Below are 22,046 nucleotides of genomic sequence, written 5' to 3' on the forward strand. Positions count from 1 at the left end.
CTGGGTCCTACTGGCAAATGTTTCCTGTGGGAGAAAAGACTGACATGTTACTTGCCCATTGTGTTTATTGTTATCTACTCCTTAAAAGCTCTCAAGGTTTTAATTTCAAGTGCAAATACCTAGTCTTACTAGATTTTCCACGTAAAATAGATTAAATAAATCAAGTATGAACCTTATACAGAGGGAAGTTTAGTGTTGTTAAAATATACACTTTAATATATTTGAATATTAAACTAACAGTGTGGGGAAAAAAAAGTAATCCTGTACTATTTTTAAGGGTTCCCATACTTTGTGACTTCGAATCTCTTCACCAGCATGTACGTGCTCTACATAACCTGGTAAAGGCAGCACAGAGCTCGGATGAAATGTCACAAACGATTACAGACCTGCTGAATGAACAAAAGGTATTTTTTCTTTCCTTTACCAATAAGAAAGATAATATTATATTCAAAATTGTAGAATATTTTCATGATATTGTTTTACAAAACACTTCAGAAAGCAACTTTGTTTTTCCTGATGTAAAGATTAGTTGGTGTCATTACTGCATAAGTTTCCTTTCTAATCATGAACTAGTAAACATTCCATAAATTTTGAGCTCTTCAAACGCATAAAGCGAGTATCTAGAGAACAGTCAAAAGATATTCAATAGCTTCTAAACATTTAACAGATGCTTCTATTCCGCAGAAGTTGTAGAAGTAGAATTACACTGTTAATATTTTTTTCTACCGCTTTCAAATCTTCTGTCTACAGAATGTCTGCATTCTGCCTTCGTCACTTTAGTTAGTATTCAATGAAGCTGTTTTCTCTAGATTTCTCCGTTGCTTCTTAGGTCCATTTGGCACAAGCAGTTAAGGAGATTTTAAGGCCTTGGTTGGCTGTTGTGCAGCTTTCTTCTTTGAGTACAGAAGGAACAGATGGCAAAAAGATCTTCTCCTAGTTTTTCTGCCTGTCAAGCGGATATCTTCCCCTAGAAACTGCGTTTCTGCCAATCACTTTTGCTTCTGTGTGTTCAGCCTGTAACTTTCGTAATATATCAGAGTCCTTTTAGGTTCTGACTGCAGCCTGTCTCAGTGAAACTCTGGGTGAATTTAGCAATGTTTAAGATTTTTTGTGAAGATGACTGCTTCAAGTTTGGAGGTTTTTCTGTAGAAAATCAGTGTCACTTTGGGGTACTGCTGTCATTTATGGTGTAAATTCTTGTATCACTTGACTGACTAGAAGCATCTTCTGTAACTGCTAAGGCTGTGGGCATGTTTCATTTTGAATAGCAATTTCCTGCTTAAACCAGGTGACATGAAGTCCTCTCTTTTTATTTCTCTGTGACTTGAAAGACTTCCAATAAATCTCCTGTTCATTTATGTAAAATATGAAATCTGGGCTGCTCTTTGTTCTATAACATAGAAAAGGTGTGTCACCTAAGTAATTTTTTAGCTATTTTCTCTCTTTATGAAGATGGTTTTTCAAATGAACAGCCATTAAGAACAAGAATATTAGGGCCTTAACGCTGTTAGCCATTGAAATGCCTGGAAGTGGTGTAAATTCTGTGATATCTTGAAGTTTTCTGAACATGCCCTTTCAACAGACCTTTGTCTGAAATACAGAAGTTCACTCTCAACATGGTCTATCCTGAAATTTATCTTGTACGAAACCAAGATAATAACAGGTGTTCTAGTAAATTAATTTTTCACTAAGGCTTGCAATGTCAGAAGAGTGAGAAATTTAAGATTTAATTCAAAATATACATAGTAACAGTAGAAAAATAAACAGGAAATGTACCTGACTTCTTGAAGTCTTTTTGGTTTGCCCTTCTTGGTTCAGACTTGCCTATCTGAGAAATTTTTGTCAGTATCTGGCTGCACAAAAAAAGATGTTTGTCACATCAGGAGAATATTCTTCCCACTCTTCTCTTTTGCTGTACTTTGACCACTTTGGATTCCTGGCTGACGCAGAAATGTCAAGTGTTTAGACAGATTTGGATAATTGTCTCTTTCCTTAGAGTAAATTGCATTGCACAGTTAGAGCTGGGCCGTTCATGATGTCGTCTTGAAAATGCCCATTTCTGTGTGTAATTTCAGTGATTCATTTTAACTCTTTTTGGAATTGAAGCAAATAGATTTGTCAGAGATTTTTTTTTATTCTCAAAGACAGTGCTCTTGTTACTACATGATAAAAGTCTTTCTCTGCATTGCTTTTCCCACAGATAATCTAGAAGTGTTTTTTAAATTATGCTACTTTTGCCTTTTTTTTGTGTAGAATTACTGAAATAATTTTTTAAATATTCCTTTTTTACCCCTAGTATTGATAGGAATTTAGAGTAAGTAATTAGAAGGATGAATAAACATTTAATGATTGTCCCGAAGATGCCTACAACTTCATGCAGCCACACATTCTGTTGATGAACTGATATATTGTCCCAATTTGGTGCAGAGTTGGCAACAACTGGTCAGGTGTTGAGTGTTGCCCATACAGCAAATTTTTGCTCTTGCACTTTCCCAAGGAGACACATTTGACCCCATCCTCCCTTTCCATGCTAGTGGCACCAGAAGCCTGGTTCTTTAAATTGGACTAAGATAGTTCTCCTGAATTGTTGGTAGTGCAGAAGTCTTTCCAGGTCAAATGGGAGCTCATCCTACTGCATCAGCTACAGCAACTGGTCTTTTAGTAGTTGCTTTAGGCAGGAGAGAAAAGTTGTGACTGTAGACAAGTGAGCAAAGAGCAAGTCAGAGGAGATCCACTACCTTACTAGGGGTGTTAAGAGTATTTCTTTCTAAGTGTCCCCATACCTCTTACTGTTTCAGCTTCCAAGTTCATAGAACGTGATGATGTGCTTCTCTATCTGATTTCTTATTTTAGTATTACATCAGGGTAGTTAAAGAATATGGTTGTGGATATTTGTTTAATTTGTTACTACTTTGAAATCTGTTTTCCTCTTTAATGGTTTCTGCTCATTCTTTGTAATTTAATAGTCTCACATCAAAGATGTGGCTGTGCCCTCTTATTTCCATAATACAGGAAAGTTTAAGCAGATCAGCGATTGGGTTAAAAGGTGTCCAGGAGAAAGTTAAGGTGCTGGTAGGAGTTGGGTAAGATGATTAAGGTGTCTGCTCCACGGTTAGTAAGTGATTAACATATGCAATCCTTTGCTGTTAAAAGTTTCTCTTGTAAGAGCAGCTGACTTTTCAAATCAGATTATGAATCTACCATTTCTTCTAGTTGAGTTCTAAATTCAAACACTGTTTGTAATCTCTCTAAGAGTTGCCCCATTCTCTGAGTATGTTTATTGTAGTAACATAACTAGAACAAGGCATGTAATCCAACAATACCTGGGAACTGTGAAATTAATTCTGCTTTTCTGTCTCTGCTTTCTATTTTTTTCTTGTTCACTCTTGACTCTACTTCGTCACCACAGAAATTAGTGTATGACACATGCATACATTGCTGTCTGTAGATTGTAAAACAGACTAGAAGGCAGACACAGGCTTCTTAGGGAAGAAGCAATAGTAAAAAAGCTCTTCGTATAGTTTCAGCTCCTGAAAATGTGAGGTTTAACTCTTTACTAGGCATTAATCTGGTACTCTCACTAGACACTCAGCTCACAGCAGCCACTGCTGAGGTGTGTAATACATTACAACCCCAGGTCATGAGGAAACCAAGTTCATTAGAGTGTTGCTTCACAGAGTGACAATTATTTTTTTGTTTTTCTTCATGCTATATTCTTATTCTTTACCTTTTAGTATGATTCTGCAGGATTGCTAAAAGTAGATACCATCTTTCCTTTGCATGTGGCTTTTTGTTGAATACAGGCATGTATCAGCCTGGATCCTTCAACATTTATTTTTCTAAGTTTTCTGAGATAAACAGGAAGCTGAAATTAAACACAAGGGAAATACTTTAAAAATACTTAAGCCTGGCCTAATAGTAACACTAAAAAGGAGCATTTTCCTTTAATTTTTCATCTCATGTCCTCTTCATTTTTGATAAATAAAGACAATATTTTATATGTTATGACAACAAGTTTTTTTAGAGTGGGTTTTCATTACTGAATTTCAAAATCATTGTGTGATTTAGTTTCATAAAGATGCAAAGGCTAATGGAGGTGAGGTTTAAATGCTAAATAGATGAGCTTTGGAGCTGGAAATAGATTATTCTTAAATCAGAGTTGAGAATTGTTAATCACACTACATCTCCATTAAGAGAACATTTGCACAGTACAGAGGAGTATTGGGTACCTTTTTAGATAACAATTATTTGTAAAAGATTGAGAAAACAAAAATTGGGTATTTATACACCGGCAGTTCAATGTCTGTCACTTCTGGGGTTTTACGGAGTTCTGTTGCTGACCACTTGTTGCCAAGCTCTACTAACTGTTGCCAGTCAAGTAGCTGAATTTAGTGGATGGCAAAAGTTTATTCAGTAAAAACTAACATGAAAAGATTCATCTTCAAACATGCAGTTTAGAGCAGCATATGCACTGGAACTTGAGATCTTGCTTTATAATTCGTATAAAGCTGAACAAGAATTGATGATAATGAGGTTTAAAATGTTACCTAATCACAATTAATTGAAAAAAATTGATTTGAAGGAGAGTTTTTAGCCTTTTAAGAATCAAAGCACTGGAATTGATCAGAATTACTTGGGGACAGTCCCATGAAAGTGGAGAAGCTTTTAACTAATCTTTTTTTGGTTTACAAGGTGGTGTTACTCATGAATTATTATGTGTGTTTATTCTAACTGTTAGCTTTTCAGCTGAATATTGAAGGATCTGGTGCTACAGAATCAGGTTTGGTGGTATCCAGGGTCTAGAGGCAAAATGACAAAAATTGGGATCTATGGGAGTGCATGAAGGGGTAAAAAATCCACTCTGACTGTGATGTCTTGCATTCTGAAAGGTCAGAATGTTACTTTTAATTAGAATGTGCTCTTCATTATGTACTAGTTCTACACTCTCACATGCAGAACAATTCATACATGTTTATAATATATTAGTAGACAGCATTTTTGTTTATAGTAAAGCTTTTTGTAAACCTTAGTTGGGTATGTTAATAATGACTGGGTTACAATGCTTTTCTTAATAACAGGATTTACAATAACAAAATAAAAATATTTTAGTAACAAAATTATTAGGAAAACTGAGTTCAATAGGCTGTTAGAAAACAAAGCCTATTTCTGACTGATTACTTCATTTTATTGTCATCCAAAATTATGTTTCAGTCCTTTCAAATACAGTTGGATGTGATCTATGTAGGACTTTTGGCTAGATGAATGTTTAATATTTAGGTGTTTACATTTAGGCTTTTTTGAAACTTAATAAAAAGATCTCTTTCTGAATTTCTGCAATTTTTTACTTAAGTTTTAGTAGTACATATTTTGGACTCTTAAAAATAATAAGGCTTAATTTTTTGTTTTTAAAGTTCTTGTTTCGCTTGGTAATTTTTAATCAATTTTTAATATTAACAGTGTTGCTTATCGCTTTGTTGAGTGTTGAATTCGTATTTTATTATTTGTAGGCCTCCAATAGCCAAGCTTCGCCACAATCTGCTACCACACCAAGGATGGAAAGTACAACAGGAACCGCAATTGCTACCTCTTCGAGAACTCCTCCATCACTCAGTCTTCAGGGTCCCCTGTGTCCTTCTGTGTGTCCCCCAGCTCCATTAGAAGAATTGTCTCCAGACAGCATTGATGCTCATACATTTGATTTTGAAACTATTGCCCATCCGCACTTGGAGCAAGCTCTTAAGCAAGGATCATTAGACTTGGATTCATTAGCAGAAAGTCCAGAATCTGACTTTATGTCAGCAGTAAATGAATTTGTAATAGAGGAAAATCCGGTATCTCCTAATGTAATAAGTGACCCACAAAGTCCAGAAATGATGGTGGAATCTCTTTATTCTTCAGTTATCAATGCAATAGACAGTAGACGTATGCAAGATACAAGTTCTTGTGTAAAGGACGTTTCAGTAGAAAATGCTTCTCTCAATGTTTGTGTGGAGAAGTGTAGGGTTATCGCCCAAGACTCCAAGGTACATTTAAGAGGCATAAAAGAAGATCTTTGCCGCTTTAGAACACTTGTACAAAGAGAACAGTGTGACTTTTCTAATTCTTTAAAATGCACTTCCTTAGAAATAGTAAATACAATTGAGAAGGTAAAACTTTCACTTGAAAAAACACTAAATGATAAGCATCGAAATGAATTACAGTCTTTGAAAAGTGAATATGAAACTAAAATTAATAAATTATTGGAGGATGGTGAAGAAAATAAAAAGAAGATTAAAAAATTAAAAGGTGACTTATTAGGCCTTGAGGAAGTTCTTCAGAATAAGAATGATGAATTTGCAATGGTAAAAAATGAAAAAGAAGCTGTAGTTTGCCTCCAGAATGAAAAAGACCAGAAATTACTTGAATTAGAATGCCAAATGGAGACACAGAATTCTGAAATTAAGGAACTGAGGCAGTCACGTGAAATAGTACTTGAAGACTTGAAAAAGCTTCATGTTGAAAACAATGAAAAACTACAACTCCTGAGGGCAGAACTCGAGAGTTTAGAGCAAAGCCATTTAAAAGAACTGGAAAGCAACCTACAGGCCAGGCATTTACAGGAATTTGAGAAGGTGCTAGCTGAGCACAAGGACTGTTTGGATAAATTAAAAAAAGAGAACCAGCATAGACTTGAACAAATGCAGGAATCTCATGAAGTAGTTATGCAGGAGAAACAACAACAAGTAGAAGAGTTACAACTCAAGGTTTCAGATCTGTCTGATTTGAGGTGCAAATTAGAAGTTGAACTTGCCCTGAAAGAGGCAGAAACTGATGAAATGAAGCTTCTTTTGGAAGAAAGCAGAAACCAGCAACAAGAGACCTTAAGATCTCAGATTGATAAGGAAACAGAAAGCTTAAAAAAGGAGATAGATAAATTAAACAATAAAATACAAATTAGCAGTGATGAATATCAAGTGGGCTTATCAGAACTAAGGACTCTGATGACAATTGAGAAAGATCAGTGCATTTCTGAGCTAGTAGATAGATATGAAGAAGAATCAAATTTGCTTAGAACTGAATTAAATAAAGTAATGCTTCTTCATAAAAAAACTGCTGAGGCAGAAAAAAGACTTTCAGAGCAAATAACAGAACTACAGAGTAAGTTAGAGTTGGAAATGAGTGCCCTAGAAAAGGAAAAAACAGAAAAATTGTCTCTCTGTGAGCAGCAGGAAAAATATGAAGCAATTATCCATAAGCTAAAAGAAGAGAAAGAACTGTTAGTATCTAACCAAGAACAAGACAGACAGTTGCTCATTCAGAAGCTGACTTGTGAAAAAGAAGATGCAGTGCAAACTGCTTGTAAAGAGTTTGAATTACAGAGGGAAGCTGCTGAAAAAGGACTTTTGGAAAAAATACAACAACTTGAGATGCAAGTAAATCAGAGGTACTGTAATAATTAAGTTACTGTGTTTTCCTAGTATTTTAAAGTAATCAGTATGGTATATTTATGATGCACTATGCAGTAAGTAAAATTTCTATGTAATAGCGTTAACTGGGTTGCTTTCTATATTCACATTTCAAGTTACTTCCATTTTATAGGTAATGGTGTTCACATGTCTGTAGTTAATCTTAAAGATTATAAAATTTTATACAATATTATTTGCAGACAACAATGAAGGTTTTTTATTTTGGTCTTGTAATGCTACGTTGAAAAAGTGTTTCTGCAATAGCAGGTTACTTGAAATTCCTAGTTTTGTGTTCTCAGTTCTCCTTTCCCATCCTTTGCCCTGCTGCTTTCCCATCCTTTGCACTGTAGCAGCATGCAGTGGTTTAAGTTTTAGGTTAGGCTGGTAAATTTCTTTTACTGGCTGACTATACACCAGGTTGGTGATAATGGTGTCATGGAAAATTGTGTTGGAATTTATATAAGATTGGCTGAGAACTGTCTCATGACCACCTAGACTTCCATTGACTTTTGCTACTCCATTTATATGTTTCAGGGTCTTCAGTTTGAGCTCCGTAATGAAGCACAAATGTGCAACGTAATTTTAAAGAACATCCTAATGTCATTGGTTTTCTTTGTTAATTTCTGCAGAGATTTTTCATTTTTAAAAGAAAAATACATTTTCCCCTTGCAAAGCATGCATAGAATTATTCTTTCTGACTTCTTGTATCTTATCTACTTACTGGCTTGTAATGCCTCTCAGCAGATTAGATTATGTTGTTATGGAATGGAAATAGTAGAATTTTTCAATGTGACTAATGCTTAGCAATAGTATTTTATTTTGAAATGCTAGAATTTGTCATTTATGTTTTTGTAGTGTAAATGAATGCATCAGATAGATCTTATTTGTAAAATACCTAAATAGAGAATTTTTTCGTAGGTATTAGGTTATACCAAGTATGTGAAATGGGAAAAGATCAATAAAATGGACAGAATGGGCATAAAAGCCAGAAGAATACTGCAAAACATGAGTACAGACTTAAGTTAGCTTTTAACTTTCAAATATCAGTGGAATGTTAAAAAAAAAAACAGAGAGGAAGTTATGCAGAGGGTCCAACAGGCACACAATTCACTTACACCCATTGCAGGGGGAATGGGAGTATCTGCTTCACTTGAGTTATCTGCTACCTCAGGATTTTCATATGCAAACATATCCATCATTAAATGATGTTGTGTTAGTGTCTGTTTTATGCCAATGTATGAAAAAATGCATCAAGGTAATATCACATTCTTTGAATTAAGATTAGGATATAATGAAATTTAAGAACAGCCCTTCTTTTACTTGAAGGAAATATTCTCTCCATGAAATATGATGAAATGAGAAGAAAAATGATAAATTCTATGTTCTTTTCCTTTTCTGTATATTAATGCACTGTACAAATTTGAAAAACTTGACTCAACAGGAAAAAGATGTAGCTGTGTCATCAGACTTTTTAAATCCACCTACACTTAAATTTGAACTTCTGAGCACAGCTGTGTATCTTCTTATCCAAACTGGATAAAACAGATAATAACTTCTTTCAAGGAAATATTATCTGCTTCAGTCTGAAGAAGTGCTGTTAGTTTGTTATAACTTCTGTCAAGTAATTTGATTTTTAGTGTGACACTGAAATATTTATTGCCTCTTAGGGCTCCTTTTAATGCCTTTATTCTGCTGTTAGTTATTTTTCTCTAGGAATCAAGACATTCTATGTTTTATCTCCAGAGATCATGTATATAGAGTGAATCTGTGTTAATATTTCCAAGTCACTGTTTAGTTGTTTGATTTTCGAGTTCCTAAGACCCCTAGCTATGTCAGTAACTCAAGTTGACTTGTTATCCTCAGTCATTGTTAAGCAGTTAACTTGTAATGGTAGAAAACAACTTTTATTTGGCACATGCCTATATGTTTGCCAGATAAACATTCTTTTCTGCAAGAGTAATGTTAGATTAGCCATTCAGAAGGCACAGACAGAGCGATGGATTGTTAAGTTTGACTGGAGTATGCACTAGTGTCAGGAGTTTAGTTTTTGAACTCTCATGTAAACTAAAAAAAATATTTGGGGGCGACAAGGAAATGTTTGTGATCCATGCGTTACCAACGTATGAAAATTAATGTGGTTTGGTGTGTCTGAAAATCAAGTGGTTTTGATTAGGAAAGATAATAAAACTGCAAGGCATTTGTAACTCTCCTATTTACCTTATGTAGTACTAGCCAACTGAAAATGACAATTTCTCTAATGACTTTTGTTGTTAAGCAGTTTGCTGATCAGTTAAAAGATTTATCTTTAATATCCTTTGTAATATTATAAAATAGGAATCCTCACTGCTTTGAAAAAGGAATTACTTTTTTGGTATTTTCCAGCCTTGGTATTGTCTGTCCACTTCTGTCTCTGAAGCTTCTTCAGAGAACACATGCTCTTTCTCCCTTAACTAGGCTTCATTTAGAAATAAATTGGAATTTATTCAAGCACAAAAATGTTTTTTCTGTGGGTCAAAAAAATATTTACTTGGGTTTTTCATTACTTACTTTGTTCTCTGCTTATTTTACTTCTGATTTCTGGAATATCAAAGGTTGTTTTGCCACTCTAAGAACTTCAGTTGTCTTTCAGAACTCTTTTGTTTACAGCTTCTTAAGGGCTTTTTGAGTGCTTAGCTGCTGCATAATAGTTGGTATCTTCAGTATATGCCCATGTAATAGAACAGTGGCAGCATTGTTAAATACATCCTCTTTCATCTTAGAGTAGTACATTGTTTACTTGCAAAGAAACCCCAATGTGAAGATATGTGCTTTTGGCATCTTGAAAACAATAAAAAAGTTAGGCATTGTCACTAATGCTGTAGTTGTCAAGACCTTTGCAGATTAAATCTGTAAACCTAAAGCCTGATACAGTGATGAGCTGTAAAAACTAGTAGTGTGGGAGCATTCTTTGAAGAACAAGAATATCTTTTACCTGGCTGTCATTTGTAGTCAGTAGTCCAGGCAGCCAATTTGAGAGGCAAATGATTCCTGCTTTGGTTTAGTGCAGCTAAAAGATTTGGGTTTAAATATGATTCTGGTGTAGAAGAATAATAGAAATTTAAAATAATACAAGTTTTCACAAATGTTGCCCAACAAAAGGGATTTCTCTATTCTGAAATTCTTCAGTGGTGGTTCTTGATAACTCAAGCCAAAACAGAGAAGAGCATAGTTAATGTTTTTGCCTCAGTGATGGAAAATACTTGGCCTATGTAACATTGCCTGTTTCAGAAACCATTTAAGATCATTATCCTTCCTGCCTCCATAACTGTTGATGCTTTTGTCCCTTTATGATTACTGCTGTCCTCCAGATTTTGCAATCCAGAGTTTCGAGTTTTGTCTCTGAATTCCTAAGCATCAGATTTAGTGCTTAATTGTTTTAATTATGTGAGAGTTTTGAAGGGGTTGTATTTTGATATACTAAGAATCTTCATGAAGTTGGTAGTTTTTTGTTCTTTTTACCACTTTTCACACCTTCTGTTATGTTTAGAAAAGTGTAAACAAAAGCCTTCCCCCTTCAGTAAACTTCAGTTAGCCAGCATAGTACACTAAACAAACAGAATGCCCAAGAGTAAGAATTGGTGAGATGCTCATGACTAAAAGGTAAAATTGAATAATAGCGACATAATTGTAATACGGTATTTATTAAATATTTCAGAAATGATATCTCACAATGAACTTCTGACTTTTTGTGTGTTTGCTTATTTCATGTACTCTGGGACTCAGTATATGCTGCAAATTTAAAGCCCAAACATTTTCTTTTAAGTCCTCCTGCTGAATCATCTGCTGAATCAACTTTAGTTGCTGAACTTCAAGAGAAGCTTCAGGAAGAAAAAATGAAGTTCTTGGAGCAACTTGAAGAACAAGAGAAAAGAAAGAATGAAGAAGTGCAGAACATCAGAACATCACTCACTGCAGAACAGCAGGTAAAGTTGATTCTTTTTTTTCATTACTTTTGCTCCCATGACAGTTATGTGTTCTTTTGCTGTTTTGAAGTTGGAGTAGGGTTTTCTCTTCGGCTACGTAACACTTCCACATTCTGGAAGTTTGCACCAGGATATGATGTGTTAATGGAATCCAACACTTATACATTTAAAAAAAAACCCCAAAAAAGCCAAAAACACCCCCTCCCCCAAAAAAAACCCAAAACCAAACAAAAACCCCAAACAATCCACAAACCCAAAAATAAAAAACTGACAAAGAAACTGGGCTATCCAGATTCAATTTTTGTGGCTTCTTTTACTTGAAATTTTTATTCATTCGTCTCTTTAACTGCAGAAAGATACCAGTTACTACAAAATTTTGGACAACACTATATATTTGAAATACTAATTGATTTGGAATGTTGCTTACTGGCTTTTAAACCTTGTTTGCCTGGACAGGTGGTGTTTTAGGTTTAAAGCTAACACTGTATTTTACATAATGAATTTAGAAACACTACGTACTCCACACCTTGATACAAAATCATACTGCACTAGATTAATGTTTTATATCTGTATCCACACATCTTCCTTTCAAAAGGTCTTGAGTTCTTAAATTAAATCTCTGTTAGCAACAGCTATTATCTACAGCTTTGTTGCATTTAAACACTGAGAGAGGATTTTCTGTTTTAAGCACCTCTACTTACTCTAGCTATGGTGGGATCAAATAAGGACAAAGAGACAGGGTAGTGATCAGCCAGCTTGGTGAATGCTATGAATCACTTGGTGCATAGAACACAAAATTGCAGACAGCTATAAAAAAAGGAATATTATTGAAATTCTTGGACTGCAAGCATTAATACTGAGGTGAGCCTTACACAGTAAATCTAACAGGAATTTTTTCCTACATAGGTAACTATTAGATTTATTTTTCATCACAGTATTCTTTACTATTCCATTTTACTCATTGTCTAATAGTATTCTTCATTTTTGCAGCAGAGCATAGAAGGGAAGGTTCTGAGGCATTCACAGCAAATTCTGAGGAAAGCTGAAACTTTTTATTAACAAACAAACCACCCCAACAAAACCAAGCAAACAAATACCTTAAACCCAGAAAAGAGGTGTATCAGTCAGTGCTAACAGTTTACCACACTGACTCTGCTGATTATTGAATATTTTGAGTATTTAACCCCACCTTTGTCTTCTTTGTCATTATTTGTTTCCTCTGTGAAATTTTCTTGAAGGTGTTACTTACGTTTATAGTCTGCTAGTTTTGTTATGCAGACATATGCCAAAGGTTGCTGTGCACTATGTAGAGTGTGTAGCCTGCCAAATATTTTCCATTTTAAGACTGAGAGTTGGTATGGATAGGTCAAGACAATCTTAAAATTCACAGAAAAAGTGAAATTAATTTCACGTATCATTTTGATAGATGGTGTTGGTAGTTTTTGTCTCTCTTCAACAGCACACTAAGAGTAAAAAGGATGAGGGTGTAATGGTCAGTAGAAAGACTGAATAAACAGAGTTGTTGGATTGAGACTGACAGCTATGCTGACCTCTATTTTTATATTCAGTTATTCCAGCTATTAACCAGGATTCCTGTATCTCTTTTGCATTAATTAATTGTTCCCTGAGCAATTAATGCATGACTTGAAATGTATTGTTTAGATCACAGTATATTAATATTTTTCTTTGTTATTGTATGTAACATTCATTTCAGCTTTGTCTTAATAATCTTTAAAGTAGCTGTTTTAAATACAAAACGTACAGCTATTTTACATTAACTGAAATACAAAGTATGATAATTAAAGAAGAAAACAACAACTTGCAAATTATTTTTTGTAATGATTTCTTTATTGTACTATTTATGGGTACTGGGCCTGGGGGAACGAGAGAGTTAAAAACAAAATAAATTTTAAAAAACTGTTATGGAGAAACATCAAAATGTTGCAGACATCGTATCTCTTCACCAAAGCAATAAGTAAACAAGTTTTGATTCCTTTTTTAATTAGAATTTAGAAAACTGAAATGCGTGCTGTCTTTTGTACTTTTTTGTTCCAGTGATGTATTTTGCACTATATTTATACAGTACATTTCTTATTTCAGTAATAATTCCTTTCTGTTTTCAGACCAACTTTAACACTGTTCTGGCAAGAGAGAAAATGAAAAAAGAAAATATAATTAATGATCTTAGTGACAAATTAAAAGTGCTTACACAACAGCAAGAAAAAGATAAGGGTAAGCAAAGTTCTTCAGAAGTATTTGTCTTCTCTAATAGGACTATTCTATTCGCTGCAGGTTGGTTTTGATCCTTAGTGCTTGCTGTTATTAAAAGCATTTCTGCTTATTTGTGTCATAGATTTGATTGAAACACTTTCTGAAGACCGAGCTCGCTTGCTTGAAGAGAAGAAGAAGCTTGAAGAAGAAGTTAATAAACTGAGAAGTAGTAATTTTTCTCCATCAACCTACTCGGCAGCAGCGTCAGAAGCTTGTGGAGCCTGTGCAGCTGATGTTCCCACTGACACAGACAGATTGGTTTCTGACTTTGGGGCTGAAGGGAGAATGGACTCCACGATGGAAACCAGTATGATGGCTGTGCAGTAAGTATGGGGCATTATAGTAGAAATAGACAAAGCACGCGCCCATTCTAGAAGCGTACGCTGTTGGGTGTTGTGGAGTACAAATGGGCATGTTTAACACTCTTTCCACCTTTGATATGCTTCTTAAAATTACTCTTTTAAATGTAAATGAACATACAGTTGTGGTCTCACAATCATCAGAAATGTGTGAGTTTGATGACTTTTAAGTATACAACTTAAAGCTGAAACTTGGCCTCACAGTCATGAGATGAAAAAATAGATCTAAGTATACCAAATGTAAGTTAAACAGAAGAAGAACTGTGATAGTGAATGAGTTGGGTGGCTACATGTTATGGACATACCTTTTGAACAGTGTCTCATTTTCATGCCTCTAGCTTTCTGAACAATCCCAGACTTCTCCATACCTTTTATAGAAGCAATGAACCTGACTGGGAAAGACACAAGGTTTTGGCCAGAGGAACAAAAGCAGAGTTGTCAGATACACTTCCATTCACTTAATCAATGTCCATCACGACGTATGCCCTAACCTAGAAGTGCATACCCAGAGAACTAAATAGCTTTGTGGAAGTGAGGATGAAAACAGTTGTTGCTTACCAAACTAAGCTTGCACTGATAATAAAATGAGGAAGTACCCTGTCATTAGAAGGAGAGATGTTTCTTACAGTAATCATTCCAGTCTTGAACTCTCAAAACAGATTTACAAAAAAGAATAATTGTAAAGGTAAGCTTGTGAACAAAAAAAATTATGGCTCAGTGTATTAAAAGTCAGGTAATATACAGAAATTATTACAGGTTTATGTTGACTACTTCCTATTACATGAGAGCTAAACAGCCTTTTAGCTGAAATGAGGTAATGATTAGCATGGCTTAATTATAATTTGCTACAAGTTCTACTTGGCAGTTTGCTTGACATATTTCATCCCAAAACTTGTCCATTTTCTTTTTCCGAGCAAATCAGTTTGGACTATAAAATGCATTGCTTCTTCCCTATTAAACTGCTTTTAAAATACCTTTTAATTGTTTTAGGAATTACTCTCTATATTAAGAAATTTCTTATTGCAGTGTGAGTATTGTCTTATCATGACCCAGTGTTCAATGAGACAGATAAATGGAAACAATTAGCAAGTTCACATTAGTGTCTCTAGGAAAGGGTCCCAGGGCACTCTAAACTACTTCCCAATAGCCTTTAAACTACAGACTAGGAAAATATGACATCACAGAGCTGAACTGCACTATCAGGAGTTAACTGTCAAAGCATTTGGAGCTGTATCTTTCATCCTGGTGGCTTGAAGATATTGTGAAATACCAAGAAATGTCCCTATCTGACTTGATAGACTAATCAATGACTGGCTTGTTGCAACAAAGAAGCTCCTTGGTTTAAAGAAAAGAAAAAAAAATCCCCAAAAACATGCCAGAGATGTCAGTGCTGATTCTTAAGGTATCTTTCTGGGCTGTTCCATCTGTGCTAGCCAATATTATAGCACACTTCACTGAGTGAAGATGGTGGGGGGGTGTGGAAAAGATATTTTTGATCATGAAAAAAAATTTCATTTTTAACCTATCCATTTTCTTTCTCTTTTAGTGAAAATGTCCATATGTCTGAAGAAAAGCAGAGGATAATGTTGTTAGAAAGAGTGAGTAGATTGTTTGGGAGGTGAAGTGTTACAACTAATTACTTATAAATATGTGCGTGTGAATTTGTGCTGTCACCAGTTATATGCTCTGATGCAAGACAGTGTCTGCAAGGATTATGAATATAATTTCAGGGCATGTTTTTTCATTGTACTCTTTTTGGATCAGTATAATTCACTGAAGTAATTCAAGAGAAGTATTAGTACATTATTCTTGTCCTAGCTTTGTTTTATTCTGTTTATGTAGGCTTCAGTGTGAATGACTCAGATGTAATATTTCTTCTTAGAAGTGACAGGTGACATTGATCCAGAGAATTTCTGCAGTATAAAAAAAAGTTGTGATTACTTTTTCAAATTAAGACATACAAAGCAGCTGGACAGGAATTAGAATTGATTTACTGCTTTCTCATGGAAATGAATAATTTCTCTTAGGCTGTATTCTGGGGAAAAGATGAGATTGTTGTTACACTACAATATTTCAAATTACAGGAAATTTTAACTGTCCAGTCATGTCTAACTCCATCTCAGTTACCATTTTAAAGTTGACTGTAAAAAACCAAAACAACAATATCCTTAACTTTCAGCTTTCTAGGATCATTTGGACTAAAATCTCTGACCAGATAGAGAAAACTAGTGTTTTCTGTTGATACATTGTGGCACTCTATGATGCAAGTGCCTGGATGTTACTGGCAGAAGTGCTTACCTGCTTTATTCTGTCATCTGATTATAAAGGATTTGTCATGAGTAGAAGCTTTAATGTAGTAATATACATTACTTTTGCTGTTCTATCAGTGACTTGTTTTTCTAACTAAAAGGAAAATATGAGTGTGGAGGTAAATACAGCTTAGTAGTGGGTTTTGTAGCACTGGGATAATTGGTAGACTTCAATTTTTTTTTTTACATGTCTTTATTCAAAATATATTTTGATAATTGTTTTAGAATTGAAGGCTGTAGTATCATATAAGTAGTCAGGCTCTAGTCATATCAAAACTTTTTTTAAATGTTTGTACTGTGTAAAGTGTACTAGTTAACTCATCAGATGAGATTTTCTTTCAGACTTTGCAGTTGAAAGAAGAGGAAAATAAGAGATTAAATCAAAGATTGGTAAGTATTTGTGCAAGGCATGTTTTAAGCCTTGTGAAAAAACGAAAGCTAAAAACTGTTAAGTCTGCTAAAATCTAAAATTGTGTATTTATTAATTTCAAAAATGTTTTCAGTGTTAAGGCAAGAGGTAAGTAACCTGATAACCTTTCAAAAGTACCTCATCTTAGCAGTCTTCTCATGGAAACGATTCACAGGATGGGAATTATCAGGACTGGAGAGAAACAGAGTTTTTCCAGAAAAAAACATAGAACATTCAGGCTTGGGGTACAGGGAGTTAATTTCCACGGCTTAGTTTTTCAGCAACAGTAGATTGACAGCCAGTTTACGAGAATTACATTAAAACTAATTTAGAGTGTTAGCAATAACATAGAGATGGTTTTGGGAAAACTGCACCTGTCACTTTTGTAAGGTGTGAAACTTTTAATTCTACCTGTTTTCCCACTGGAAATGCAAACAGCCATTGTCTTAAATGCTTAAGTAATAGTCAATGCCTATGGCAGGAAAAAGAATATGGTGACAAAGCACCCTTGATTCCTGGGCTATGAATCCTTCTTTTATTTATCCTTGCTAGCAGGTCTCAACTTTAGGTCTTTAAGAAATTACTATGTGTGGGAAACAAGATACATGGTTTGGTTGGACTGACCATGATGATCTCGTCTTCTTTAAGTGGCAGGTGATATGCAGAAGTGTGGTAGAAACTGATATCTGTGTAGTTGGAAGTTACATTTCATAGCAGAAGTGTTTGATAAGCTTCTCCAGTAGAAGTTAGCATATTCTGTGAAAAATGTCGCGTTTTAAGAGACCCACAAGGATCATTGAGTCCAACTCTTGTCCCTGCACAGGACCATGTGCCCAAGAGTATCATTGGGCAATGCTTCTTGAAATCTGTCAGGCTTGGTGCTGTGACCACTTCCCTAGGCAGCCTGTTCTAGCACCCAACCACCTTCTGGTTGAATAACCTTTTTCTAATATCCAATGTAAACTTCCCCTGACGCTTCAGGCCATTACCTCTGTTTCTGTCACTGGTCACCTCAGAGAAGAGATCAGTGCCTGCCCCTCCTCTTCCTCTCACAAGGGGGTTGTAGACTGCAATGAGGTCTCCCCTCAGTCTCCTCTTCTCCAGGCTGAACAGACCAAGTGACCTCAGCTGCTCCTCATATGGCTTCCTCTCAAGGCCCTTCACCATCTTCATTGCCCTGTTTTGGACACTCTCTGACAGCTTAATGTCCTTCTTATATTGCGATGCCCAAAACTGCACACAGTATTCAAGGTGAGGCCGCACCAATGCAAAGCAGAGTGGGGCAATTACTTCCCTCAACTGGCTGACAGTGCTGTTCCTGATGCCCCCCAAGGACATGGTTGACCCTCCTGACTGCTGGGACTCTGCTGACTCATATTCAACTTGCCATCAACCAGGAACCGCAGGTCCCTTTCCACAGTGCTGCTTTCCAGCATCTCGTTCCCCAGTCTGTACATACATCTAAGGTTGCCCTATCCCAGGTGCAGAATCTGGGACTTCCCTTTGTTGAATGTCATATGGTTGGTGATTCCACAGTCCTCTGATTTGTTGAGCTCTTTCTGCAGGGCCTACCTGCCGTTGAAGGAGTCAACAGCTTGTCCCAGTTTTGCGTCATCTGCAAATTTGCTTAGTATCCCTTCCAGTCACTTATGAAGATGTCAAAGAACCCAGGGCCTAAGATGGAGCCCTGTGGAACTCCACTAGTGACAGGTCACCAGTCTGATGTTACCCCATTCGCTGTCACCCTCTGTGCTTGACCTGTGAGCCCTATGCTCACCCACCACCATGATGTGTTTTTCCATGTGTCTGCTGGACAAAATGTCCAGAAGGGTACTGTGAGAGGCAATATTGAGAGCTTTACTGAAATTCAAGAAGATTACATCAACTGGCTTCCCTTGGTCAACTGGGTAGATTACCTTGTCATAAAAAGAAATCAGGCTTGATAAGTAGGACTTTACTCTCATGAAGCTGTGCTGGCTGTCACCAATGACTGCGTTGTCTTTCAGGTGTTTTTCAGTACTTCCCAGAATAATCTTTTCCATAAGTTTACCAGGCACTGAAGTGAGACTGACAGACCTCTAGTTTCCTGGGTCCTCCTTCTTGCCCTCCTTGAAAATCGGGACAATGTTCACCAGCTTCCAGTCAGCTGGACCTCTCCAGAATCCCAAGACTGCTCAAAAATCATTGAGAGAGGTTGTGCGGTGACATCAGTAGCTCTTCGAGGATTCTGGGATGAATGCCATCAGACCTCATAGATTTGTAGGGATCCAGCTGGAGCAGCAGATTCTGCGCAATTTCAGGGTTGACTGAGAGTTGATCATTCTCACAGGGCACTGAGACCCCTTGGTCTGTCATCTGTGTTGAAGACAGAGGCAAAGAGTGTTAAACACCTCTGCCTTGTCTCTCTCCCTGTTTATGAGTTGACCACTCCCATCCTGTAACTGGCCAATTATATTTCAATACTGCCTATTGCCATTAATGTATTTGAAAAGCTTTTTATTGTTCCCCGTATTTCTGTCCAGCTTCAATCCAGCTGAGCTTTGGCCGCACAAATTTTCTCCCTATGGCAGCAAGCAGCATCTCTGAATTCTTCCTTTGTCACTTGACCTTGCTTCCACTGGGCATACACCTTCCTTTTTTGCCTTATTTCCAAGAGAAGATCCCTGCTCAGCCAAGCTGACCTTCTGCCTCACCTACTTGACTTCCTCCATTTGGGAATTGCATACTCCTGTGCCCTTAAGAGGTGATGTTTGAAAAGTGACCAGCACTGATGGACCTCGGCACCTGAAAAAAACATTTTCCTGGGGGACCTTACGTACTAATTCCCTGAGCTGCCTGAAGTCTGCTCTCCTCATGTCCAGAGTTGAGGTTTTCCCAGCACTTTTTTCCTGTCAACAGAGATTTTAAACTTGATCGCTTTGTGGTTGCTGTGGCCAAGATGATCCCTAAAAAATTCAAATTTTATTTTTGACTGGGCATAGGAAATTAATACCTTTTCAATTCTTTACTTATAATCTGTTTTTTTAATAGATAAATTTATTTTTATTTTTGTTTTCATCCTTTTCCCTCTCTTTCCCAATGCACTTATAAAACTGAAATATACATCAACACTTAAATATCAGTGTTTATTTCTATTAAGCTTCTTCAGATATGCAACTTAGAAGGGGATCTGCACAATAAAGAAAATCTTTGAGGGTCACTGTCTTTTGCAGAAGAACTTGTGGGTTACCTCTGCAAGGAATAAAAAATAAAAAGGACCTTATTTTAGTACTAGGAGTGTTATTACAGGATTCTTTTATTTTATATGAATTACTGAGAAAGGGAACCTTTTTTTCTGTGTAAAGACCATAAGAACTGTATTCATAAAAACATTCTTTACTAAGTTTTAATGGAATTATTCTCAATGTTCTCATTTCTTCTGTTTCCCTTAAAATTAGAAATTAAGGAAAAATACAGAAATCAGGCTAGTTTGCATTTTAATTTAACACTTATTCTAGTTTTTAAAATAGCAAGAAAATCTCTGATTTTAATATCTGAAAAGAACTCTCAGGCACTTTTGTGAGCAATCAAGGCAAATTTGACAACATTCATGCTAGCTGCAACTTTTTCAAGAAAGAGAAGTACAACGTGAATAAGACAAATGTAGCCTCTAACAAAAAGAAAACCTCTGAAGGTGGATCCTCTGAAGAAAACTGCTGAAAGCATCATTAGAATTTGAGAGCTTTTTGTATTGTACTGCACTCAATTTGAACTCATTCTTTGAAGAAATGTAGAAACTGAATTGTGAAAAGGCTTCAAGCTCATGTGAAGACAGGCTGGTGCTGCCTCTGGGGAAGGCAGAGGGCAAGATTGACAATAGGAAATATGGTGTAGGGAGCAATATTTGAGTTACAGCTGAAAAATCATGTGCTAAACTTCAAGTATGAGCAATCTAGATCTGAATAGCTTGTATAAATAATCCAGGAAGTAGGAATGAATGGAAAATCTGCAGGACCTCTAGTCAGTTTCTCCGGAGCAATTATAAATTGTCTTTTGTAAGGAAGTTACCAGAGGGTAATGAAACGGATACATTTACGTCAGATCAACTTCTCTAACTACTTACCTGCATGTGGGCCAGGTATTCCTTTGTAGATAGAAAGTAGTGTTACCCACTTTCATTTCTCATTATCATAGTTACTGTAGAAAGTTTGTGTACAGTTATATTTGTTTTTAGGTCTAGTTTGTCCTATTGAAGTTAGTCCATGTGCCATTCATTTAAATGAATTTAAATATAGGAGAATTCTTATGTTCGAAACCTCATATAACTGAACCTTCACTTGGTCTTAGTTGATTTGACTCCAGTTTTATTCCAGGAAGTGCTGATCTGTCTTTATTGTAATAAACTTCAGATTTTGTGATAGTTCTTAGAAAAACTGAGAAAACATATTGAGTTCAACATCTAGAGTTTAATTGTAATAAGTATGTTTAACCTTCAGTGTTTGCTTTCAACCTTTTCTAGTGCCAGTGGCTTCTGTGTTACATGCACAGCTGTATCATAGATCTTGTCTATGCTCAGAATAAATCTTGACTGGCACTGATCTGGAAAGCCCTTCTTAGTTTTAAATAATGAGGGAGAAGTCAGTTATGCAAGAAATTTCATAATCAAATGTAGGCCTTTAAAAAAAAGGCGCAATAACGAAACCCTAAAACAAATCACAAACAACCAAACCCATTACAGAACAGGATGACAAAAGTATGCTGGTTTTTGAATGAATATAAAATCTGCAAGACTAGACACTGTTTGAAATAAAAATTATCTTACCATATTCTTACCTGTAATGTACATTTCATCATAGCTTGTCATTACTTTATAGTTTTTCTCTTTTTTTATAGATGTCCCAAAGCATGTCATCAGTATCCTCAAGACATTCTGAAAAAATAGCAATTAGAGAGTAAGTACATGTTAATTTTCTTACCAACAGATGGATGTGCTTTCAATAAAATAAGTGTATAGTCAAAGAATATCACAATTCTTCTGTTCTTGCTCTGTGGTGAAAAGATATATAGATCTTCTCTATATTTCAGCCATCAGCTATCGAAGCATCCCAGTTGAGCGCAAATCAAATTTTAGAAAACGAATTTGTAAACAAAAAACCAGCCTTTCTGAATTCTATATGTCACTGACTTTCTTGAATTCTGTAGCTTTCTTTACACGGGTCATATCAATAATACTTCATGGGATTTCTAGAATCCTCCCTGAGTTTTCCTTTAGATTACTCGTTGTTTATCTGTAACCTTGAAGTCATGCAAAG

At 35.8% G+C, this 22,046-nt stretch overlaps 1 protein-coding gene across 5 annotated transcripts in view; it reads left to right on the forward strand.

Annotated features, from left to right (window-relative positions):
• The window catches only part of RB1CC1 (RB1 inducible coiled-coil 1), a 72,066-nt gene that overhangs the window by 44,437 nt on the left and 5,583 nt on the right, over positions 1–22,046 (forward strand). For 4 of the 5 annotated variants that reach the window (XM_032687056.1, XM_032687072.1, XM_032687064.1 and 1 more), the window contains 8 exons: positions 278–404; positions 5,508–7,423; positions 11,248–11,407; positions 13,531–13,639; positions 13,761–14,001; positions 15,584–15,635; positions 16,689–16,736; positions 21,628–21,686. In XM_032687056.1, the coding sequence (XP_032542947.1) occupies positions 278–404; positions 5,508–7,423; positions 11,248–11,407; positions 13,531–13,639; positions 13,761–14,001; positions 15,584–15,635; positions 16,689–16,736; positions 21,628–21,686 (2,712 nt within the window). The remainder of the gene's footprint in view (positions 1–277; positions 405–5,507; positions 7,424–11,247; positions 11,408–13,530; positions 13,640–13,760; positions 14,002–15,583; positions 15,636–16,688; positions 16,737–21,627; positions 21,687–22,046) is intronic. The other variant, XM_032687082.1, reaches the window with a different exon arrangement.

The sequence above is a fragment of the Chiroxiphia lanceolata genome, chromosome 1 (genome assembly GCF_009829145.1).
Source record: "Chiroxiphia lanceolata isolate bChiLan1 chromosome 1, bChiLan1.pri, whole genome shotgun sequence".
NCBI classification, from domain to species: domain Eukaryota; kingdom Metazoa; phylum Chordata; class Aves; order Passeriformes; family Pipridae; genus Chiroxiphia; species Chiroxiphia lanceolata.